This window comes from Zychaea mexicana (genome assembly GCF_025766255.1).
Source record: "Zychaea mexicana strain RSA 1403 chromosome Unknown BDB00scaffold_206, whole genome shotgun sequence".
In the NCBI taxonomy this organism is placed as follows: Eukaryota; Fungi; Mucoromycota; class Mucoromycetes; order Mucorales; family Lichtheimiaceae; genus Zychaea; species Zychaea mexicana.
In genome coordinates this window covers 30,491-50,268 of record NW_026516869.1, presented here as the reverse complement: position 1 = coordinate 50,268, position 19,778 = coordinate 30,491, and the positions used below count along the sequence as shown (strand labels likewise).

At 37.1% G+C, this 19,778-nt stretch overlaps 4 protein-coding genes across 4 annotated transcripts; all 4 read right to left on the bottom strand.

Moving 5' to 3' along the window:
* Positions 1 to 2,213: 2,213 nt before the first annotated feature.
* On the bottom strand, positions 2,214 to 3,668 carry BDB00DRAFT_793574 (uncharacterized protein; the record flags this gene model as incomplete). The annotated part of the gene is made up of 5 exons (XM_053121229.1): positions 2,214 to 2,360; positions 2,657 to 2,701; positions 2,828 to 2,879; positions 3,247 to 3,319; positions 3,656 to 3,668. The coding sequence occupies 5 exons, from the start codon at positions 3,666 to 3,668 to the stop codon at positions 2,214 to 2,216; spliced, it is 330 nt and encodes a 109-aa protein (XP_052972521.1).
* A 736-nt stretch (positions 3,669 to 4,404) lies between these two features.
* On the bottom strand, positions 4,405 to 6,111 carry BDB00DRAFT_240157 (uncharacterized protein). Its single transcript, XM_053116616.1, has 2 exons — positions 5,641 to 6,111; positions 4,405 to 5,558 (listed from the first exon to the last, which is right to left on the bottom strand). Exons 1-2 carry the CDS (start codon positions 5,976 to 5,978, stop codon positions 4,877 to 4,879), a joined length of 1,020 nt encoding a protein of 339 aa, XP_052972520.1. The 5' UTR covers positions 5,979 to 6,111; the 3' UTR covers positions 4,405 to 4,876.
* A 4,472-nt stretch (positions 6,112 to 10,583) lies between these two features.
* On the bottom strand, positions 10,584 to 11,693 carry BDB00DRAFT_240130 (uncharacterized protein). Its single transcript, XM_053116615.1, has 3 exons — positions 11,277 to 11,693; positions 11,059 to 11,204; positions 10,584 to 10,973 (listed from the first exon to the last, which is right to left on the bottom strand). Exons 1-3 carry the CDS (start codon positions 11,470 to 11,472, stop codon positions 10,812 to 10,814), a joined length of 504 nt encoding a protein of 167 aa, XP_052972519.1. The 5' UTR covers positions 11,473 to 11,693; the 3' UTR covers positions 10,584 to 10,811.
* Positions 11,694 to 14,023: 2,330 nt separating this feature from the next.
* BDB00DRAFT_879996 (uncharacterized protein) lies at positions 14,024 to 15,031 on the bottom strand (the record flags this gene model as incomplete). The annotated part of the gene is made up of 5 exons (XM_053127940.1): positions 14,024 to 14,086; positions 14,181 to 14,444; positions 14,522 to 14,566; positions 14,651 to 14,808; positions 14,875 to 15,031. 5 exons carry the CDS (start codon positions 15,029 to 15,031, stop codon positions 14,024 to 14,026), a joined length of 687 nt encoding a protein of 228 aa, XP_052972518.1.
* Between the last annotated feature and the right edge of the window lie 4,747 nt (positions 15,032 to 19,778).

The window sequence follows — 19,778 nt, the reverse complement described above, 5'->3', positions numbered from 1 at the left end:
TTTCTCACGTCTCGGATGATCATCCCTCACCGGGAAAGAAAAATACGTGCGTCCGTAACGCTTTTCGTTGCCATGGCAACCGTGTAACCATCACAGCATTGTCTTCCAACTATCAAACGATCAAATGTGGCTTCACTGCTTACCGTCCGACGTAGAATAGAGCTGTAAGCACAACAGAGTGTGTAAATATTAAATGCTACACAAAACTTTTTCTCTCTCTATCGCAAAACGGTCATCACCATGTCAGCAAGCCACCAAGAATTCTTTCCACGTCCATCTGATGCAGAAAACTTGCGAATTTTATCATGCTTTTGGTTCAAGTTCTGGTGAGTGACGAGGTTGCGTAAGGAACAGCACACGGGAATAGCGGATGAGGCAGGGTTGATTATGACCGGTCACACAAAACGAGTATCTAGGGATAGAACGCCGTACAGACTTTCACTGAAACTCTTCCCAACATTTTGTTTTGAGGAGCTGCGGTTTCAAGTAATGCATGTGGGATAGCTAACTATGTACGCCATGGTTAGTCCCTTAGCATGTATTGCTTTTAATTGCTGTTCCAAGTGATGCATGTGGAATAACTATGTATGTGACGCCATGCTTAGTTCCTCAGCATGTATTGCGATCTTTTTTTTCTCACATATTGAGTATTGCCATGAATACGGGTATTTCGTAAAGTATATAAGTAAGACGAAGTTGCTATCACGAATTTAAACAGCTTCCAAGCCTACCAAGTATGTTTTTTTGTTGCTTTGATACGTAGAAGCATTGCACTGACTGATGATGTTGACAACGGTTGGTTAAATATGAAAGTCTTGTTTTACTATTTGCACTAGTAGATCCTGGATACAAGAATGATGAAATACGGGAGAGGTAATGTAGTTGTGTGAAAAATGGCTATCAATTTTTAAATTTAAATGATGAAGCTATGCTACAGAATGGCACTGTCGTATCTGTCGGTAGTATTAGCCACAAGAAGAATGACGGTGTTAAGTGCAACAGCAACGCTTTTGGGACTGTGTCAGTGCAGCGAATAGTTGATGATCTACTTGGTTAGTACACTGGGTATAAGCTTAAAATCTGGAATCTATGTACGAAACCATGTGAGTAAGAACTGTTGGGGCAAAAGAAAAGGCGGATTGGTAAATTAAGACGGCTTGTAGATAAGATATCAGAGATGGATAAAACTGAACATTGCTTGTTGACTCAACTTTTATTTGTAAGTTAGCTATCAATTGAAATATGAAAGCGTCCTGTGGCACATTTGGTTGTACTGTCATGCCCTCAAATCATACACTTTTCTATTACTTCATTACTTATGGCTCTCATTGTCCTCCACTTGACTCGAAGTGTGTCGTTCCGCACATAACAAACCCACTATACTAAGTTCAAATAATTTGCATTTGATGCCTATCTTTGTCTTTTTCCTCAATAATTCTTTTATTTCTTTTTAACCATTCCTTTTCTTAATTGTAATACCTTGACTTCCCTTTTCCCTTTTTCCTATTTGAAAAACATCGGACGATATAAAAGGAACAACGTTGTAAAAGCGTATCTTGGTCAGCACTATTGCGAAACCATCACAACGTAACCACTCAAGGTTGATCAAATCATGTAGATTCCCATGTCAAATAAAGAACAAAGCCGCTGCATTAGAGGGCGACTCGGCTGGCTGTTAGGTGGGTGCCCAAAATGCTCTTTCCGATCCTTCACGAAGAAACATGCTGTCTTTTGCCACCGCGTGCACCATCGATTACAAGTATCACCTCAACATGACGGCCCTCTTTCTCACATCATCAATAAGCTACCCAAATCGAAACCAAATTCACCTTATGAATACAATTTTTAAGCAATCTATGGCCAATGGTGTGTACGAGGATACTTGCAGAACTTGATGAATACCATCATTCTGGTAGCAACACCCAACAATATCATGACGTTTCTCCAGTGGGGGGGAGGTTGTCTGGCTTTTATTAAATGGATCAATCCTCCTCCTCCTTCTGCTTCTGAAGCAGAGTAAGTGTACTAACTATATTCCCCCTCCTTGTTATATATTTTTGTTTTCTTCCTCTCACCGCTAGCTTGCTTCCCCTACTTAGCTTAGATGATACTACAACTTTCTCTCATTTACTTTCTATGTTAAAAGATACTTAGTGATAAGCAAACGGATGAACCTGGATCTATTCGCCAAGGTCTTGGTACAGCCGTAGATCCTACAGCTGTTGTGCTTGTGCTTGTGCTTTGCGCTTGATAAGTGGATCCGACCCCGGTAACCAATTGTCATTGCTTTGTCGATGTGGTTGTTCGGATGCTGCGGTAGTGGCCTCTTTTTCGAGCAGCTCATGCATCAAACTTGTCGCCTACGATGATGCCAGTTTGTTACTAGTTTGAGCATTGATTTGCACACTGAACTTCGACCGTTGTTGCTATATAATCAAGTTACAAAAGATATCATACACCGTTTAGCTGCCGCTGCTACAGTACTGATGTTTAATGAGGATTCCACGACGTTGATTTCGGGCGGTTTGCTCATGTATTTCCATTTCGCTTCAAGTATGTATTTAATAAAGTCGGAAGTACGTGTTCGCTCCGTGATGAAGATCACCCTCAGATCAATACAAGCATCAGTTGCATCAACCCTTTTGATGGGACTTACTAAGGCTGCATATAGTTTCTGTACGGAATCCACCCTCAACTTTTCCTAATGGCCATTAGCTTTAACCTGCTAAAACCCCCTTTGAGGTTAATCTTAAGGGGGGGACCGCAATGATGCATATCACCTTAAACCGACAAAATTTTTATGTTTTTTTGAAATCTTACTACTTACTTGGACACAAAGTCTTCCTACTTTTAACTTCACGAACCATATGAAGTAGCATCTTTAGAATATAATTCGTAGAAGAGATTCACGTAAATCGTTCTTATGAACACGCATAAGAGTTCCAAAGAAGAGGATGGTAAGCGAAGTCAGCCCCAAATTGCAACACTTGTCTGTCTATGTTACCATATACAGTTAGCCTTTTCCCTTTAATGGGAATAACCAACAACAATCATATAAATTTTGTTACTATCTCGCTATCTCTTATAGCTTATTGTGTTGAAGTTCGCTCACCCGTTGCTCTATCGGTATACTATCAGAGATACTAAAAGGATAGTCAAGTTTAGAGTAAAGTCATTTCAAGCCCTTTCAAGAGCAGTAAGTTCTAAAGGTTGGAGCATCTGCTGTCTTGTTTGTTTGTAACTTACATTGCGGATAATTTTCCCACAAAGGCCACGGTGACAGCAGCGAGCCAACGACCCCATGTGTGATAAAGCAACTCTAAAATGAATCAGATTAAGTAGGGTTACTAGGGACTAGAAGTCCGTGCAGCTCATATCATAAGCTTGTTATATGTGTATTCTCAAGACGAACGCGAGACTATATAGTCAAGAAAAATGATGAGAGGTGGGCCTGTTTGTTTAAGAAATCATTTTTTTTTGTATGAGTTTAAGAAATCATTATCTAAGTCTACAATGCGTCAGTGCCATGTACGGTACCAGGTTTAAGCCATTTGTGGAATCGGGACGTGAAGTATGAAATTGCAACAAAAGTCGGTTTAAGGTGATATGCATCTCTCTTGTCAAATTGGTCTGTGCTTTCTTTCGTACCCACTACCGGATCGTTCCATTTTTCGTTAAATTTTTAAGTGAGAATGCAAAATATCGTCTCCAACAACTATACAAATCCACGTCAGACCTCCCTTCCTAAAAGGACCATAAAGCGGTGTTTGTCATTCCCAAAGGTCGCTTCGCTGAATGATGGCACATCATTTTAATATGAAGCCGTCCAATACTCGCGCTTACGAAATGCTAGTGAGTTCGCCACAAGCAATAATAAGCAGTTTGTCAACAGCAATAATTCTACCTCTAAGGCCACTGTGAGCTTGGTTTATTTCAAGCAGTTTGTTTTAATTATAAAGGAGATCGCTGAGTGCGGCGTGAGTTTGTGCTGAATTGAGTAGTAATATTTTGAGAGTGCCATATTATAGCAAACAAATTAAAAATGCCAACAGTGTTGGTCAAGGATGACGGACATGAAGAACGGTGGAAAAGGTGGCTATGGCTACTGGCTTTTCACTCACTGATGTATGTACTGCGCATTACGCATGAATGTTGACAACAGATAAAACGGCTGTCACAACTGCGAACGCTTCGCCAGGCAGGCAGCGGTGTCATGCTGCTGGCGCAATAAGTATAGCTGCCCACTAAGGATGATGTCTGCTGTTCATCGTTCTTATGACCACGTGTAATATATAGAGAGCAAAGCAACCATACATGTATGGCATCGCTTATAATCCAGAGCATACTTATTATACCTAGCTGTCAGATGAAGCTAGTATCTGGTAAGCTTTATGACGATTAACTTTTTACCGAGGAAAGGAAAATGCACAGTAAAATTGAATAGTCTGAGCTTCCGGATTTATCAACAACTTGAATTACTTTACAGGAACAATGGTATCCGTATGATTTAGTAGTTGGGAATATAATGATGATAAGAGTAATAGTTTCTTTTGGATCAAAAAATGGTGCGGATATAGATGGAATATACAGAATAATGAGTTAGTTTTAGAAGAACAAGGAATAGAAGGAGAATGGAGCAGAAGATATGTGTGAGTGTGGGTGGGGTAGTGGGTCAAGGATTAAATGTCTAGCGGATGGGGTTTGATGGGTAGGTCGGATAAATGGGATGAGTTTATGGATGGATGGATGGCGGTTCTTCTCTTGCTAAATTCCGTTCGCTATGTCGATGGATACACGGGTCGCTCAGGACTTTTAACTTTTTCATTCAACATGACCAGCACGAGTGACGCCTTCACTACACCAGACCGCGATGCCTTCACGCAACTAGTTTATTTGATAAAATGTCAGCATTCTCTTCTGTCTCAACCATCCATCCAGGCGCTCTTTTTGTGAAATGTACTCTAACCTCGCGCTTCCAGAGCACACCGCGATACTGAAATGTCCAAAAGCTCCAATGACAAATCATGACGAGGCCGGCCACGGAGCTGACCAGCAGCAACTTGGCAACACTGTAAGGACGCAGCAGATAATGCAATGGGTAACCATCCATATTGGCCATGGCAATATAGACCAGTCCCCAAGCGCTACCGGCACCCAGCAACGTCCATATCCGATACACGATGATTTCGGTCTTGTACGATTCGAGTTGGCTTGTAAATTCCCACTGTAGCAGGCCCCATGCATGACGTCGCTCAAGTAACAGGGCCCAAAAGAAGGGTGTTGTTGGATCAACGTAGTTGAGTCGTTCGCTGAATACAAAGACGCCCAGTAGCCAGCCGGTCCAGTACAGCGTGGTGCCATAGACGATGCAGTAGCGTTCGATGAGAAGCCATTGGCGCCAATGTGCTATCAGGTGCGTCATGTGAAATACGAGGTTGGAGGCAATGAAAAACGGCGGGAAGGTATGTTCTTTGTTGGTGATCGTCGTCAGGGTATACAGAGATAAGAGGATGATGCAAGAAATCAATGCGTATGTGGCGGGGCTATATGAGATGCGACTACAAATACGCCGTATCGAGATTTTAGTTTCTTTATCTCTCATGCTTCCTTGCCTATCCTTATTTATTTTATGTAACTTACATGATACGTGTGCTTTGTAACAAGGTGGGTAGATCGTCATGTTCAGTACTAGCGTCGTGGTTATCGCCGTCGTCTTTTAGTTGTTCTTCTTCTTCCTCCTCCTCGTCATTTGGAAGCGGCGGCAGCGGTTTTTGTTGTTGCTCGGGGTAATGCTCATGCTGTTGGTGTTGTTGGTATTGCTGTTGATATAAATCGCCAAGCAAGGACGACGTTGACGAAAATGACGGCTTCTGATCGGAGTGGTAGCCTTCGTCGGAAAACGTGGACAGCGCCGACGTTGAAATGGACGAACGGATCGAGTAGCAAAAGGACGGTGGCCGTTCAGAATCTTCTCTCATTCACGGTACTTGAATGGTGGTTGCATTCGAAAGAATGAGAAAACAAAGAGGAAATGTAAACTTTACAAAAAAGTCGAAAGAGCGTTCTTTTCGTTTTTTCCTTTTTGGTTTAAAGGAAGCAAAAAAGTTTAGCACGTGAAAAAGAATTGTTATATCCAACATTACTCCCCCAAAAAAATACAAGTCTGTAACTGCTCCTTACGACTTCTTGTGTTGCATGCGAGAGAGAAAGAGGAAGGCCGAGCCGATATGGCAGCATGTTATTTTCATAAAACTTTCTTGTTTCCCATAGCCCGTGTTTTGCGTAACCCTCTCCTTCCATTTGAGCAACATAATGAATATACGCCTCTCTTGCAATTGTCTTCGTTCAAAGGTTCAGTCACTATGGCTACTTGGTGGGAAGGCAAATGGTTTGTTGACATGTAAACAATGGCTTCTGATTTCACGAGGAGCGATTCGCTATCAGTGCATGTCATGCTAGATGCTAGCATGTAGAAGAAGAACTCGCTTTTTCTTGTATGTGTGCGAGCACATCGAACTATGATTAATGAAAAGCTGGCCTTGCCTGTTTGCTCGTCTCCTCTTCTTCCGTCGATCAAAGGCCTCTGGGATTCATGACAGTAGTAGTTTGTTTATAAGTCAAGCTTTTTGTTGATGTTGATCCTAATACTTATTTGTGTGACGGATACAGTATGTATGCACTTAATATATCAAGGAAAGTAAGAAACCCAAATGCTTCTCACGTCTGTTTGTCTTTTGTCCGGTTGAAGGTTGTTTATACTATTGCGACTATGTATTATGTCTATTATGTGGCACTATCTACAGTATGTGCTTTATATACATCTCACGGAGAACAGTTCGGGCCAAGAAAAATGACCATCCCCGATGCTCTTGTTTTTCGTGTTCGTGCCTATCTGTCATGTGCAAAATATTCATTGCGCATCTGAAGATTATGTTACGGACCGACGATACGTATGGCCGCTGAGTATCACTGAAAAGTCTGACTATTATATAACATCGTAACAGTTGAGTAACGATGATAGCACACACTTGCCCGATCCATATGTTCTTATATTGGCACTGTTGTTTCGAAAAGAAAGTTTAAAAAAAGAGAGAAAAGGTGCATGTGATATAGTTCAAAGTAGAGGTTCCGAGCCTCGTGAAAGTTTGTTTGTTATATATAGTAACTTGCTTAGGGCACTATGTATACAATGTACAGATATCCAAATGTATGTACTTGTGACCATCCAATCCGTTTTTCTATGATGAGAGCTGGTACAGTATGTGATTTACATCAGGATTTGACACACTTGTCAAAAGTACAAATGTGACCTTGGCCTTTCTCTTTGCAATCAGCAGACATACTGTAGCTTGTTCAAGAATGCATAAGAACGAAATGACCAAGCTATGCAGCAACGTGTCGAATGAATACATACTATTGTTTCACAGTGTTTCTTCTGCTGTATACAAAAAGCGGCCACAGCAAGTGTACGCGTAAGAGTACGAACGGCTAACGTGCTCTACAGCTATATTACTGTAGAATTAGAAAGTTCTTGATATTGTAGTAGCAGAAGTAGTATATTATAGTGCTGAGAACACACTGTATACAACTGGAGGCATGTTTCCCTTTGTTAGTAAAATAATAATCAGCTGCTTCTTTAGACCTATTTCTCACTGTGTGATGGGGAATGATTTCTTGCAGAAGAGGTCCAAAAGAAGGGTAAAAGGATATGCTTGAAACAGTAGGCTCGTTACTAGAGCAACTTGCCATGGAGAACTGTCATGACTTCTAATGTCGCACTATAAGTATGTTCTTTTCTACATTCATCCAGTATAGCTTAGAATCATCATGATAACAGGTTCAATGTTTTTGCTTACGGGCACAGCAGGGTTGTAGTAATTACTAGACTCTCATTGTTGAGTATGTTTACTTGACAAAGAAACTACCGTTAGTGTGGGTATTTTGGTGTTCTCTATTAGTTGACATCATCTATCAACCATCAGCGAAGGAGAAGCTAATTGCCACTGCCGTCATTTTAATGCAGAAATGTGTCGATAACAACACATTTTGCCCTGATCAAAACACGTCATTTTTCAAATAGAACCAGAACTTATTACCAATGATTGAGCTTATATCGTTTTTCCGCTTGCTCCCTCGTGACCGAAAGACACATGTTCCGTCGCCAGGACTACTGCTACTAAATTGATGATCGACATTATTGATTAGGCTAATTATTGCATTTAATCTTTGAGGCAAGCCGCGTCCCAGATGGAAAAATGCTTGGCAACTCTGGACCTGTGGTTAATCGAGGTGGTGGGACATTGTAGGCATAGTCGACGTTGTGGCTGTGGATGACAATGATACTACTGTTGCTTATGAAGATGAAGATGGCTATGCAGCGGCTTTTGGACAGGGGCAGGAAGAACTATACAGCCATCCAATTATAGCACAATCGGATAAATGCTAACGCGCATAACATGATTACAGTAAGCGCGAAAAGACGACGATGCAATAGCAGGACCTGATAATCAATAAATTATTTTTAACTGTTGTTGTATCCAACATGATCAATAACACATACTCTTCAATCAGTCATTAACAATTGCTGTTATTTCCCTCATAACCTCACTTGTGCGGTCATTTCTTTATTCATATACATCTTGGTGAAACACCGATCAGCTATGCTCAGGAAGAAGTTGTCATTATTGGGATCACGTAATTCACATTAGCTACTATCTGAGGCATTTACTGTACCCGGATGTACCTTTTACTCACGCATCATACATTACTTAGTTCCTATATGATTGATTTATAACATCAATTCATCCGTTCAATGCACATGCTGCGGTAGTTGCCACGGATAAGCCATTTCTTATAAATAGTGAGAACTTCTGTTATCATAATAAACCAGTTTCAATTCCTTACGGTCTCGTTGACTTATTCTATCTCTTTTGGTTTATTGGATAATATTACAACTGTGCAAAGCCGTTCATCCAACATAAGGAGGTGCCATTGTCATTACAATACTGTATAATACGGTTCAAGAAGTTAAAGCCAATCCCCTCAATAATAATACAGTAGCATTAGACATGGAGATTCTATATGTGCATTGATTCAGATAAGATAGCGGCACGAAAAAGTGGGGTGAAAGAAGCACGTAAAAAAGGTAAAAAATAGAGATAGAAGAAAGAAAGCGAGGTTCTGTAATTATGATATCTGCTACTACTCCACAAGTGGTTGATGTTGGTCGAAACTACCAAGTTATTAACGCTAATACTGTTCTACCCAGCAGTACTGTGATGATTGAATATATTCGGCCATATGAATCCGATATCCCTCGGATCATACAGTACATAAAAATTTGATACCCCAAGACTAATTGTATATTACTGCACTCTTGTCATTCAAAACTAGCGTTTTTATATACTCGATGTAGCAAAACCACTAGTGAGATTAAAGAATATCTCAGAAATCTCAAAGTTCTTATTTTCTGTGCCAGTAATGCCCACTAGAAACTATTTTTACAAGGCCATCCTTCTTGGCCAACAACAGCCAAAATAACACGATTTGCGTCTACAAGCTACTGATTTTTGTGCTCATAACAAAAAATCGTCTTTCAACACTTTGTTGTGGGTATCTATCATTTGAATTTTCGTATGCTGTCGTTCTTCGTGTAGATCAGTTGGTATTTAAATTGTTCTTTCAAAGGAACGAAACAATGGGAATCTCAAAAAAGCTATATTGTAAGCTGCTTTTTGTGCTGATATTTTAGGGCTGTTGTAGAAGATGTTGGAGAGATGACGCGAAGCTATCAGCTTACCGCCATTCGTTTTAAGCCTTCAGACATGTCTCGATCGGTTTTATTGATTGGTCTAGGCTGTGTAGGTGCATCAGGCTTGCGTGTCCACCGGGTCGATGGATTGTGCAGCGAACAGAGTCAAAATAGTCAAGGCAGCGATACAATTCAGAAAAGAACCAGCTCTTTCCATTTGCGCGTTTCGTTATCTTTTTCTAGTCTCCCGCTACTGCACAAGTTAACCCTCCCTTTTTTTCAATCACGGGGAAAATATGTTTTTGGACTATAAAATAAGAATGTTCTCTGTATGGTATTCTTCGTACATAACATTAGGATGGTGCTGCCTGCCAAAACGTTTGGCAAAAAGCCGATTCCTAAGCATCTCATAGGAGTGGACATTACACATGTGAAGGCAATGATACATATAAAGGGCGGCTTAACTTCTGGCTCCACTATGAGTGGTTGAGTTTCGAAAGACGTGATAGTATTGAACGCTTAACTGAGTACTACGTCGAGTTCAGGCACGGCCCAAATAATTTGAGATTGAACAACAGTGAACGTTGCTGCTCAACTATCGAATTTGTCGTCATGGTCACGAAACTCATGTCATGGCAGCATACATGTCAAAGAAGGTATCGCGAAAAGAAACAAACTGCGATTCAAAGATTGTCAACGCACGGTCCTGTGTACAATGCATTGCGGCATAAAATGTTGTATCGGAGATCGTCGTCGGTGCTTTGTTCTTGGGGAGTCAGAACCAGACTTGGAAGATACAGGCAATTTTTTACGAATAAAGAAGAATGTAAGGCTCGTCGATACGTATATGTGGTAATGATAAGCTGGCGTGCTGTTGCTCGTGAATGCTGGTGTTGTGTTTGTTGTTACAATAAGCGGGGGTGTCAATCAAATGTTGAACGCATTCTTTTGCTCCAAGCGCTGCAGTGATGCAGCCTTGTGATTTGCACTGTGGTACTGATTATTTTTTATAGACAAAATATGAAAATATATGTACAAAAGAGACTTATTCAAGGTGGATTTATGTTTTTTTCTGTTTTTTGTTGGTGGTGGTAAAATAAAGCGACGGGGATATGTACAACTGTTTTGATGAACTTTGCTGAAAACTGTAGCCTGGTTCACTGCTCTTTTCTTGTGGCTCTTGATGCTTCTCGATTTGCTTTATGCTTTCAATAGCAATGGCCTATGATACCAAAAATTTAGTCACAAATAAATGGATAAGAATAATTACGATTAGCATGCGGTTTTATTTTATACACAGAACTGACCTTTGCTTTTAAAACAGTTTTCATCATATTGAATAGATCTGTAACAATCGAGGCAGCTTTGACTGGTATTTCATATTCATTCATATGAAGTAAGCGAGTTACATATCCAGCTGGTGAATCCATAATGGAAACCCTCAATCTTCTACCTATAGGTATATAAGCAGCCAATGTGAAAATTTGAAAAACGGATATAGTGCATCAAATAATGTATAACTTACTGTTTTCATTCAAAGCCACTATTTTTAGTTTTCGAGCAAGTGATTCGGCATTCTTTCCTTTAGTTAATGATTGACAAAACATGTCCTTCATTACTTTTGGTGTATGCAAATTGCATTCGACTAGCTCTTTTTTACTTTTGCCACCACAATCCTCCTTGTCAACTTCACCATTAACAACTTCAACACCATCATTCATAACCAGCAGATCAGGACGAACAGATCGATGCTGATCATCAATAGGTTTTGAGCCGCTGACTTCATGATCAGCATTAACACGAACAAATGTTGCCTTGGATGTTCGATCCCTATAGGTTACTACACAAAAAATTAGAAACAGTAATAATAATAAGTAATTTATTTTGCAAGATGAAAGAGAACCTCACTATCCTACAACACCAATATCATCAAAACATTTATCCAAATTGCTCCGAAATCCAATCACATAGTCCATTTCTGAACCATTGCTTGTGATTTCATTGATTTTGTGAAGTCAGTATAAATGAAGGTAGTCAAGGATGCTGCGTTGTATCCAGTCTTCATTGTAGCTTGTGCGAGGATTGTAAGGTCCCATGTATGCAACAGTTTCCCATAAAGCATCAATGATCTTTTCGTTTTTTTCTGCAGCATTCTCTTGGTTTTCGTCGTCGTCGTTGTCATCACCAATGATCCCAGCCACTGCTTCTTGGCATGCATCAAATATATGAGAGTTAACATAAATCTGATGATTACAAAAAATTCTTAATTTTTTTATCATCTATAATATTTATATAGTTAATATAAATAAATTTTATTATATAATTATAAGAAAAATAAAACAAATTGTTTTCTATTTCTGTTCCTCCTCCTCCTCCTCCTCAAAATAAATAACAATAACAATAATAACAATAAACCCTTAACAGGCTTTTTATGTTCTTATTTATGTATATTAAAAAACAATTAAAATCGTTGATTTTTATGTTTTTAATTATTATTTTTTAAATTTTATTTTAATCACATGATATTAATGATTACATAATCATTTATAATTATAATGTGAATATTTAAAATAAATAAAAAATTACAATTTTTGAAAGATTAAAAATATTATATATTTTTTACTTTCTGAAAAACATAATTTGTTTTACAAATAATTGTTTTTTAATATATATAAATAAGAACATAAAAATCCTGTTAAGGGTTTATTGTTATTATTGTTATTGTTATTTATTTTGAGGAGGAGGAACAGAAATAGAAAACAACTTGTTTTATTTTTCTTATAATCATATAATAAAATTTATTTATATTAACTATATAAATATTATAGATGATAAAAAAATTAAGAATTTTTTGTAATCATCAGATTTATGTTTAACTCTCTAGATGAATATTATAAGTATTCATCAATACTTCATGCTAATTTATATACAAAAGGTATTCCTTTTCTATAAGAGGTTTAATCAATAATTTATTTATTACAAAAAATTCTTAAACTTTTATCAATCACTAGATTATTAAGATTGTATATATCTTTTTATATTTATTTAAATATTAATTATGTCATAAATCTATTATGCCATAACACACTTCCACTTCTGCTATAATGTTCATTAGAAAGGTAAAGTAACACTTAACCCTTTCTAAATGAACAACAACAACAACAACAAACAACAACATTGACATGTTCTTGTTTTTTCCTAATGGTAGAAAATACTCAAAATTATTATTTTGATGTATTTTCAGAATATCAAAAATAAAAACTTTATTTTTTAGGTATTTAAAGAAAAGGATAAATACAAATATTTATCTCTTTTCTTAAAAAATAGTTTATTGATAGACATTACCCTGAAAGGGTTAAAAGCTTGTAGTAGCGAGCTAATTTCTATCTAATAAATCTATTTTTAGAAATAAAAATAATAAGGATAATAAAATTATCTCTTATTATTTTAATTTAAACTCAGAACATAAAATGTTCAAAAAAGAATATTCTATTCTTTTTGAGTTTAAATTTAAAAGTAGAAAAAACAAATTGTTTTTCTATTTTTTAAGAAAAGAGATAAATTTTTGTATTTATCCTTTTCTTTGAATATCTAAAAAATAAAGTTTTTATTTTTAATATTCTGAAAATACATCAAAATAATAATTTTGAGTATTTTCTACCATTAGAAAAAAACAAGAACATGTCAATGTTGTTGTTTGTTGTTGTTGTTGTTGTTTATTTAGAAAGGGTTAAGTGTTACTTTACCTTTCTAATGAACATTATAGCAGAAGTGGAAGTGTGTTATGGCATAATAGATTTATGACATAATTAATATTTAAATAAATATAAAAAGATATATACAATTTTAATAATCTAGTGATTAATAAAAGTTTAAGAATTTTTTATAATCACTAAATTATTGATTAAACCTCTATTGTGACTTGATTCAGGGAGGGCAGGAAGCAAGATATCACCGGAGCGATATAAATCCGTAATCTCATCTGAAGAAAAGATTCCATCCTAACAATCGTCAGCTGGATCTAAGATAAACGAATGCACGGCGCTACAAAAGTAACAGTAGAGTTAGCATAAAACTCAGACAATTCTGTAACCCTAAAAATACAGACTTACTGTTCATATTCGAAATCGAGACCACGCTGATACATGATATCTTCCATATAGCAGGCTGTTCACTACTTTATTAATTTTTTTATTTTTAATTTATTTTATATATTTAGTTATTAAGTTTTATTCTTAAATGATAGAAAATGATTAATATAATTAGGGGTGGTCAGATAAAATCTTTGATTTTTGATGACGTGGGTAGCTGGTCATTATGACGGTAGTCATAACCCTAGAATGATGGTAATCATTCCAAACACTTGTCTACAAGTGCCTTATAAACAGTGTTCATACACTTTTTCACCTTGAGTATTTTCTTTAGGTACCCATTTGTGACTGTTTTCCATGCTTTTAAATGCATCTTCGAATCCTTTCTTTGCTTCTTCAGTAAGCAGGCATGAATCGCTTTTTGAACTGTCTGAGGTGACATGAGTTCGTTTTGAGGCTGTTGATGATGCAGATGACGACGATGATGGACATAATGATGATGATGATGTTGTTTTTGTGATGGCTGCTGATAACGTTGAGCGTGCGGGCGCCTTCCCTTTTTGCTTGGTTGTTGTTATGGCGCAATTGTTATCATCGGCCTTCTGTAATGCATATGTTGTTAATGGATCAGATACACTTTTCTTTCTATAAACTATTGTTTGATATGGCTATGACTCACGTTGCAAAGTAGTGCTTGTAGGATCTCTGACCAATCAGGTTGCTTCTGTAAATTTTTCTTTTAGGAGTGATGTATTAGCCGTAAGATAATACATACATATCAGGGACGCGTTCTCTAGATACGTTTTACCAAGATTTTTTCTCTTCGAACAGCATCACAAAAGTCCTTTTTCCATATTTCAACAGGCGAGCTTCTACCTGTGTTTGCAATGAAGAAGTCTTTGTCGTGCAAATAGAAGCCTGCAAGACTTGGTTTTGCTGTTTCTTGGGAAAAGTACTCTCGAAAAGCTTTTCAAAAAGAGAAATGTATTAGAATTTCTGCATACATAATCACGACTTTATTTTTTCTATTACCTTTGGCCAGTAGAGGTTTGTCACTTGGGACTTTGTCACTTGACAAAGATTCTGGCATCTCGAAGAAAAGGTGAATATTGACAAGAGCTTCGCGTAGCAACCACCGGTTGCCATTGGCGAAATAGTAACTTGCTGCGGCGGTTTCAATTTCCGCCATCTCAAGTTGCGTCATCACCCTTCGTTACCGTTGCCCCAATTGCTCTTTCCTTACAGCATATTGTAATAACGCTGTGTGTCACTTGGAACTGTGAAGCATCCCCTTAGTGATTATACGCCCGCACAACCTCTTTGCAGTCTTAGTATTTAAACATCGGCTTCTTCTCCCTTTTCTCTTTGGCCATTTTTCAAACAAGGCTTTGGTTCAAACCACAATAAACAGAAGGGAATTGATATAGGCACGACAATTTATTTCCTTATATGTTCGGGGCATGACAAGCTCTAATAATAAATATGATATGTTACACAGAGCAGCATAATAGCTGACACTCTTGTGTTAATTATAGCAGATGGGTGGTGTCGTGCCCGTAAGAAGCACAGCGCGTATGTATTATGTAAGAAGACAATTCGATGACATATGTAGGTGGGATGTGTCGTGCCTGTAAGGAGGAAATTTTGAAGACGTATTAGTAAAAACTTGCCTTATTTGATTCTTCAGCACGTTTTTGTACAGGAGCGCCTCCACTATACTTAATATTTCATACATTCACAGCGCTACATAGAAAGGTTTTTCTCTTTGTATTTCTCTTTTATAATAATAAACCATAATATATATCTTCTCTAATTTTCCTCCACATAGATTTCCTTCGTCTCTCAATGGTTTTGATTTATACCGAATGCAGCTGTCAGCTTGATAACATACTTTTTCTTGACGTATAGTATAAACGTTTGCTGGGCAAATATTCATGAAACTTTCTCATATTCTATGTAGAAATAGTATAGAATATCCTATATCAAGTAATTTTACACTGTACTGCAGAATTCTTCGATTTATTAAAATCTGGCTGTGATCTATGAGCAAGTTTGAACAGAAGACTTATATATAAGCACAAGAAATCAATGCTTCTCAGGGCACGACGCGTCCCTCCTCACTGGGCTTGCAGGGGAATATCAAGGGGTAGAAAAAAGCTTGATATTATCTTGATATACAGCTTTATTATAAAATATCAAGATGTTTTCAAATACCTTGATATTCAGCTTTTCGAGTAAATATCAAGGTTTTTTTACACCTTGATACTTTTATGTGCATATAGTCCCCCAAGCTTATGATTTGATTACATCATACATGTAGATGTCTATAACGGTCTTACCATACATTGCATATGGACCAGGTGCCTTCTGTAGTAGGTTCGTAAAAAGAAGGAATACACATTGCATATTTTCGTTCTTTATATTACACATATAGTAAACGGACAAAGCATGCTATTGGTTTTTATATTCACGGTCTAATATATATATTATTATGGGTGTTCACAACCGTCTTTATTATTATATTTGTATAAAAAATCGAGTACAAGATTATGCTTTATAGAACATTAAAGAACGTCATCAAATGTAAGTCTACGTTATGTGATGATTTTAAAAGGAAGGCTGTAGTTGAAAAGAGCTAGTGCAAAGGACAGCGATCCTACTATGGAAAGATGCATGTTGAGTCAATTTATAAGTGAAAACAAAAACAGCGCAGAAGGAGATGTTCATAGACGATTTTGAAGATGACATACCTAAAAGATACATTGAAGATTGTTAGTGAAGAATCCAGAATGCATTATTCACAGGATGAAGGAGTTAAGACCGGCCGCGAAAGGAGAAGTTTGATATATACCAATAGTGCGGAGATAACGAAGCTCGTTATATGTCATAAGAAAAACGTACTAACAAAGATATACATACCTATGTGGCCTTGATCCTCACCGTCTATATGAGTCAACCATAATAGTAGCACTCCATTTCATCACGTTAGGAAACATTAGCAAAGCATGAATAGATTCGTAGTGTACATACGGCACGGTGAGAGGAATGGTACATTGTATTTAATCAGGGTTCTGGATGAATGGTATATATAGTTATAATAAAAAAAATAAGAAACTTACACTCTTCTAGCTAGTATATAAAATTTGGCAGCGACGGCAGCTTCAAAAGGCATAAAGTACGAACTTTGTTGTAGGAAATGGTATAGTGAAGGCGTGCACTAGTATTAACAATATAGGTCGTAGGAAATGTAAGGAAAGGATAAGAGCTAAGAGGATCACCTTCCAACAGGACCGTAAATTAAAATCGAAGAAGGAGGAGGAAGAGAAAGGGATTTCAGTGAACCAAAGAAAAAAAACTTTCAAAAAGTACTCATCACATGCATACTCACAAAATCCGATACAAACATTTGTAACAGATTATGCAAGTAGCACCTCAATTCCACCGGCTGATACTTCATCCATCTTTCTGTACACCAACTTTACCTACCACCTTACACCTGAGGTTATGAAGGCATGACGAAGCTGTATCCACTTGGCGTTCCCTTAGTACTGAATATGAAAGCGTTGTAGAAAGTAGTGGCCTGTGCAAAAGCCATGACCATAGTGAAAAGTAACAGGCCATGCAGAAAAAAAGGAAGTGTAAGAAATAATGCATGGAAGCAGTCTAAGTATATATGTAGAAAAGAGGATCAACTGAGACCATTGATTACTCCCTCAACACATTCTATATTGTGCAACTTTATTACCATACTTTTACTTTTATGAACCTCATCTTGATTGCAATCGTCAATTACAACAGTATGAAAGATAAACACATTCAATCAGCATCGTAAAACATGTGCTGCCTTGTAATACGCGATGAGAATGTTTGTATATATAAAATGCATCATAGCATCCTTTTTTAGATCCAATTGGTTTCAGTATGATATCAACTATGTATACAAGAGCGGCATTTTTGGCTACTCTGTATATGTTTGTAAGGCAGCACTATAGAAAGTACATATGATCTTTTGATGCAAGGGTTTGTAGGGGGATTATGAAGATGATGCAGAACAGTGGTAGTGCGAGACCTGTCATTTTTTAGATACATCGAATGGTGCATACTGGTGTATGTGAAAGAAAACTCATAAAAGACTTCTCTTTGTAGCCAAAGCATACACTCGGAGTGCTTCATCCGATGTAGTAGTTGAGTTACTAACATGAAGTTCTGTTCTTGCAGCTATTGCATATACTGGGAACTTTTTGTACCAATATAGTAAATTTACATACACAAACAGAATACTTCATGCATAACTACCGCATCCAATCTCTAAAAACCCCCAACTTCTGTGGAGGCCCACCTTGCCTCTTTATATACAAATATCAAGGTCTTTTAAAAGCCCTTGATATTGGACTTTTCGTGCGGTGCCTACATATGACATCGAATTGACTTCTTACAAAATACATATGTGCTGTGCTTCTTACGGGCACGACACCACCCATCTGCTATAATTAACACAAGAGTGTCAGCTATTATGCTGCTCTGTGTAACATATCATATTTATTATTAGAGCTTGTTGTGCCCCAAACATATAAGGAAATAACTTGTCGTACCTGTATCAATTCCCTTCTATTTATTGTGGTTTGAACCAAAGCCTTGTTTAAAAAATGGCCAAAGAGAGGGGACCAGCCATGGTTATGATGATTTTAATGGGATCTAGTAACCCTAGCTGGCTTATTAGCTTAGATATATCAGGATAGCCAAATTAATTTTTATTGAAATAATTCATGCACGAATGTCTTGGCATGCATACATTTAAATTTTTGAAAAAAATAAAAATTGAATTTTTTTTAATATAAAAATAAAACCTCAGAATATAAAGCAACATATATTTGTTATATTTTTTATCTTTATTCTTTCAACAATCGACATGAACCAACTCAACCTTCTTGCGTTCTTAGCCATTATAGCTGAATTTGTTCCTATTTTAGGAATTACATTGACGCTCTTAATCGAAAGAGCAAAACACCTTGCTGAAAACCATTAGCATATTGATTATGACCCTCTTGTCACACAACTGAGGTCAGAACTCGAAAAAGACCTTAAACAGGCTAAAGTAGATAAAAAAACTAAGGATGAAGCACGCAATAAAAGCATTGGAAGAATTCGAGCATATATGAGATTCCTTTAATCCTCAAATCCTCAATTTTCTGATGCAATGTTAAATGATAACGCTTCTAGTGCAGCTACCTCACAGGGTGAGAAAGAATTCCGCTTTCAAAACACTAAGGGCTTGTTCACATATATTTGTAAAAATTTCCATTTAACAAAAGAACAGATATTAGAATGGTTTACTAAACATGACCGTATTGGTTATAAAATTGAAAAGGCAATTGCATGTGATGAAATTGCACCTGAAACAGGTGAAAAACATGTGCATATATGGATACAATTAGATGAACGATTTGATACTAAAACTGCACGTAAGTTTTTCACTATTGATGGTATCACTCCAAATATTAAACCAGGTGGTAATCCACAAAAATCTATCAGTTACTGCATTAAAGGAAATAATTATATTGCTTATAATATGGGCCCAAACTACGAAATTAAAACTAGAAAAATGCATCAATAATTACTTAGCTATCAATTAATTAACAAGCAGCTTACTATGAGAAAGGCAACAGAAATATATCCAGAATTACTATGGAAATATGATACAGTAAAGTCTAATCTTAATAGCTATTTTCATGATGCTGACATGGAAAATACTCCTAGAAATGATTTGTATATGTGGTCTATATTTGGTATTGAAACTATGTTTAGCAGTAAAAACAAAATACCAATACTGGATGTTGGTCCATCAAATGTTGGAAAAACATATAACATTGATATGTTAGAACAAGGTGGACACAGGGCATATCTAATGAGTAAAGACAATGATTGGTCAGATAAGA

Coding starts and splice junctions, on each gene's coding strand:
- BDB00DRAFT_240130 (XM_053116615.1), bottom strand. CDS start 11,472: ATGAATGATGGTGTTGAAGTTGTTAATGGTGAAGTTGACAAGGAGGAT. Junction 11,205..11,276: donor AGTGGCTTTGAATGAAAACA/GTAAGTTATACA, acceptor ATATACCTATAG/GTAGAAGATTGAGGGTTTCC. Junction 10,974..11,058: donor AAACTGTTTTAAAAGCAAAG/GTCAGTTCTGTG, acceptor TTGGTATCATAG/GCCATTGCTATTGAAAGCAT.
- BDB00DRAFT_240157 (XM_053116616.1), bottom strand. CDS start 5,978: ATGAGAGAAGATTCTGAACGGCCACCGTCCTTTTGCTACTCGATCCGT. Junction 5,559..5,640: donor TTACAAAGCACACGTATCAT/GTAAGTTACATA, acceptor GCGTATTTGTAG/TCGCATCTCATATAGCCCCG.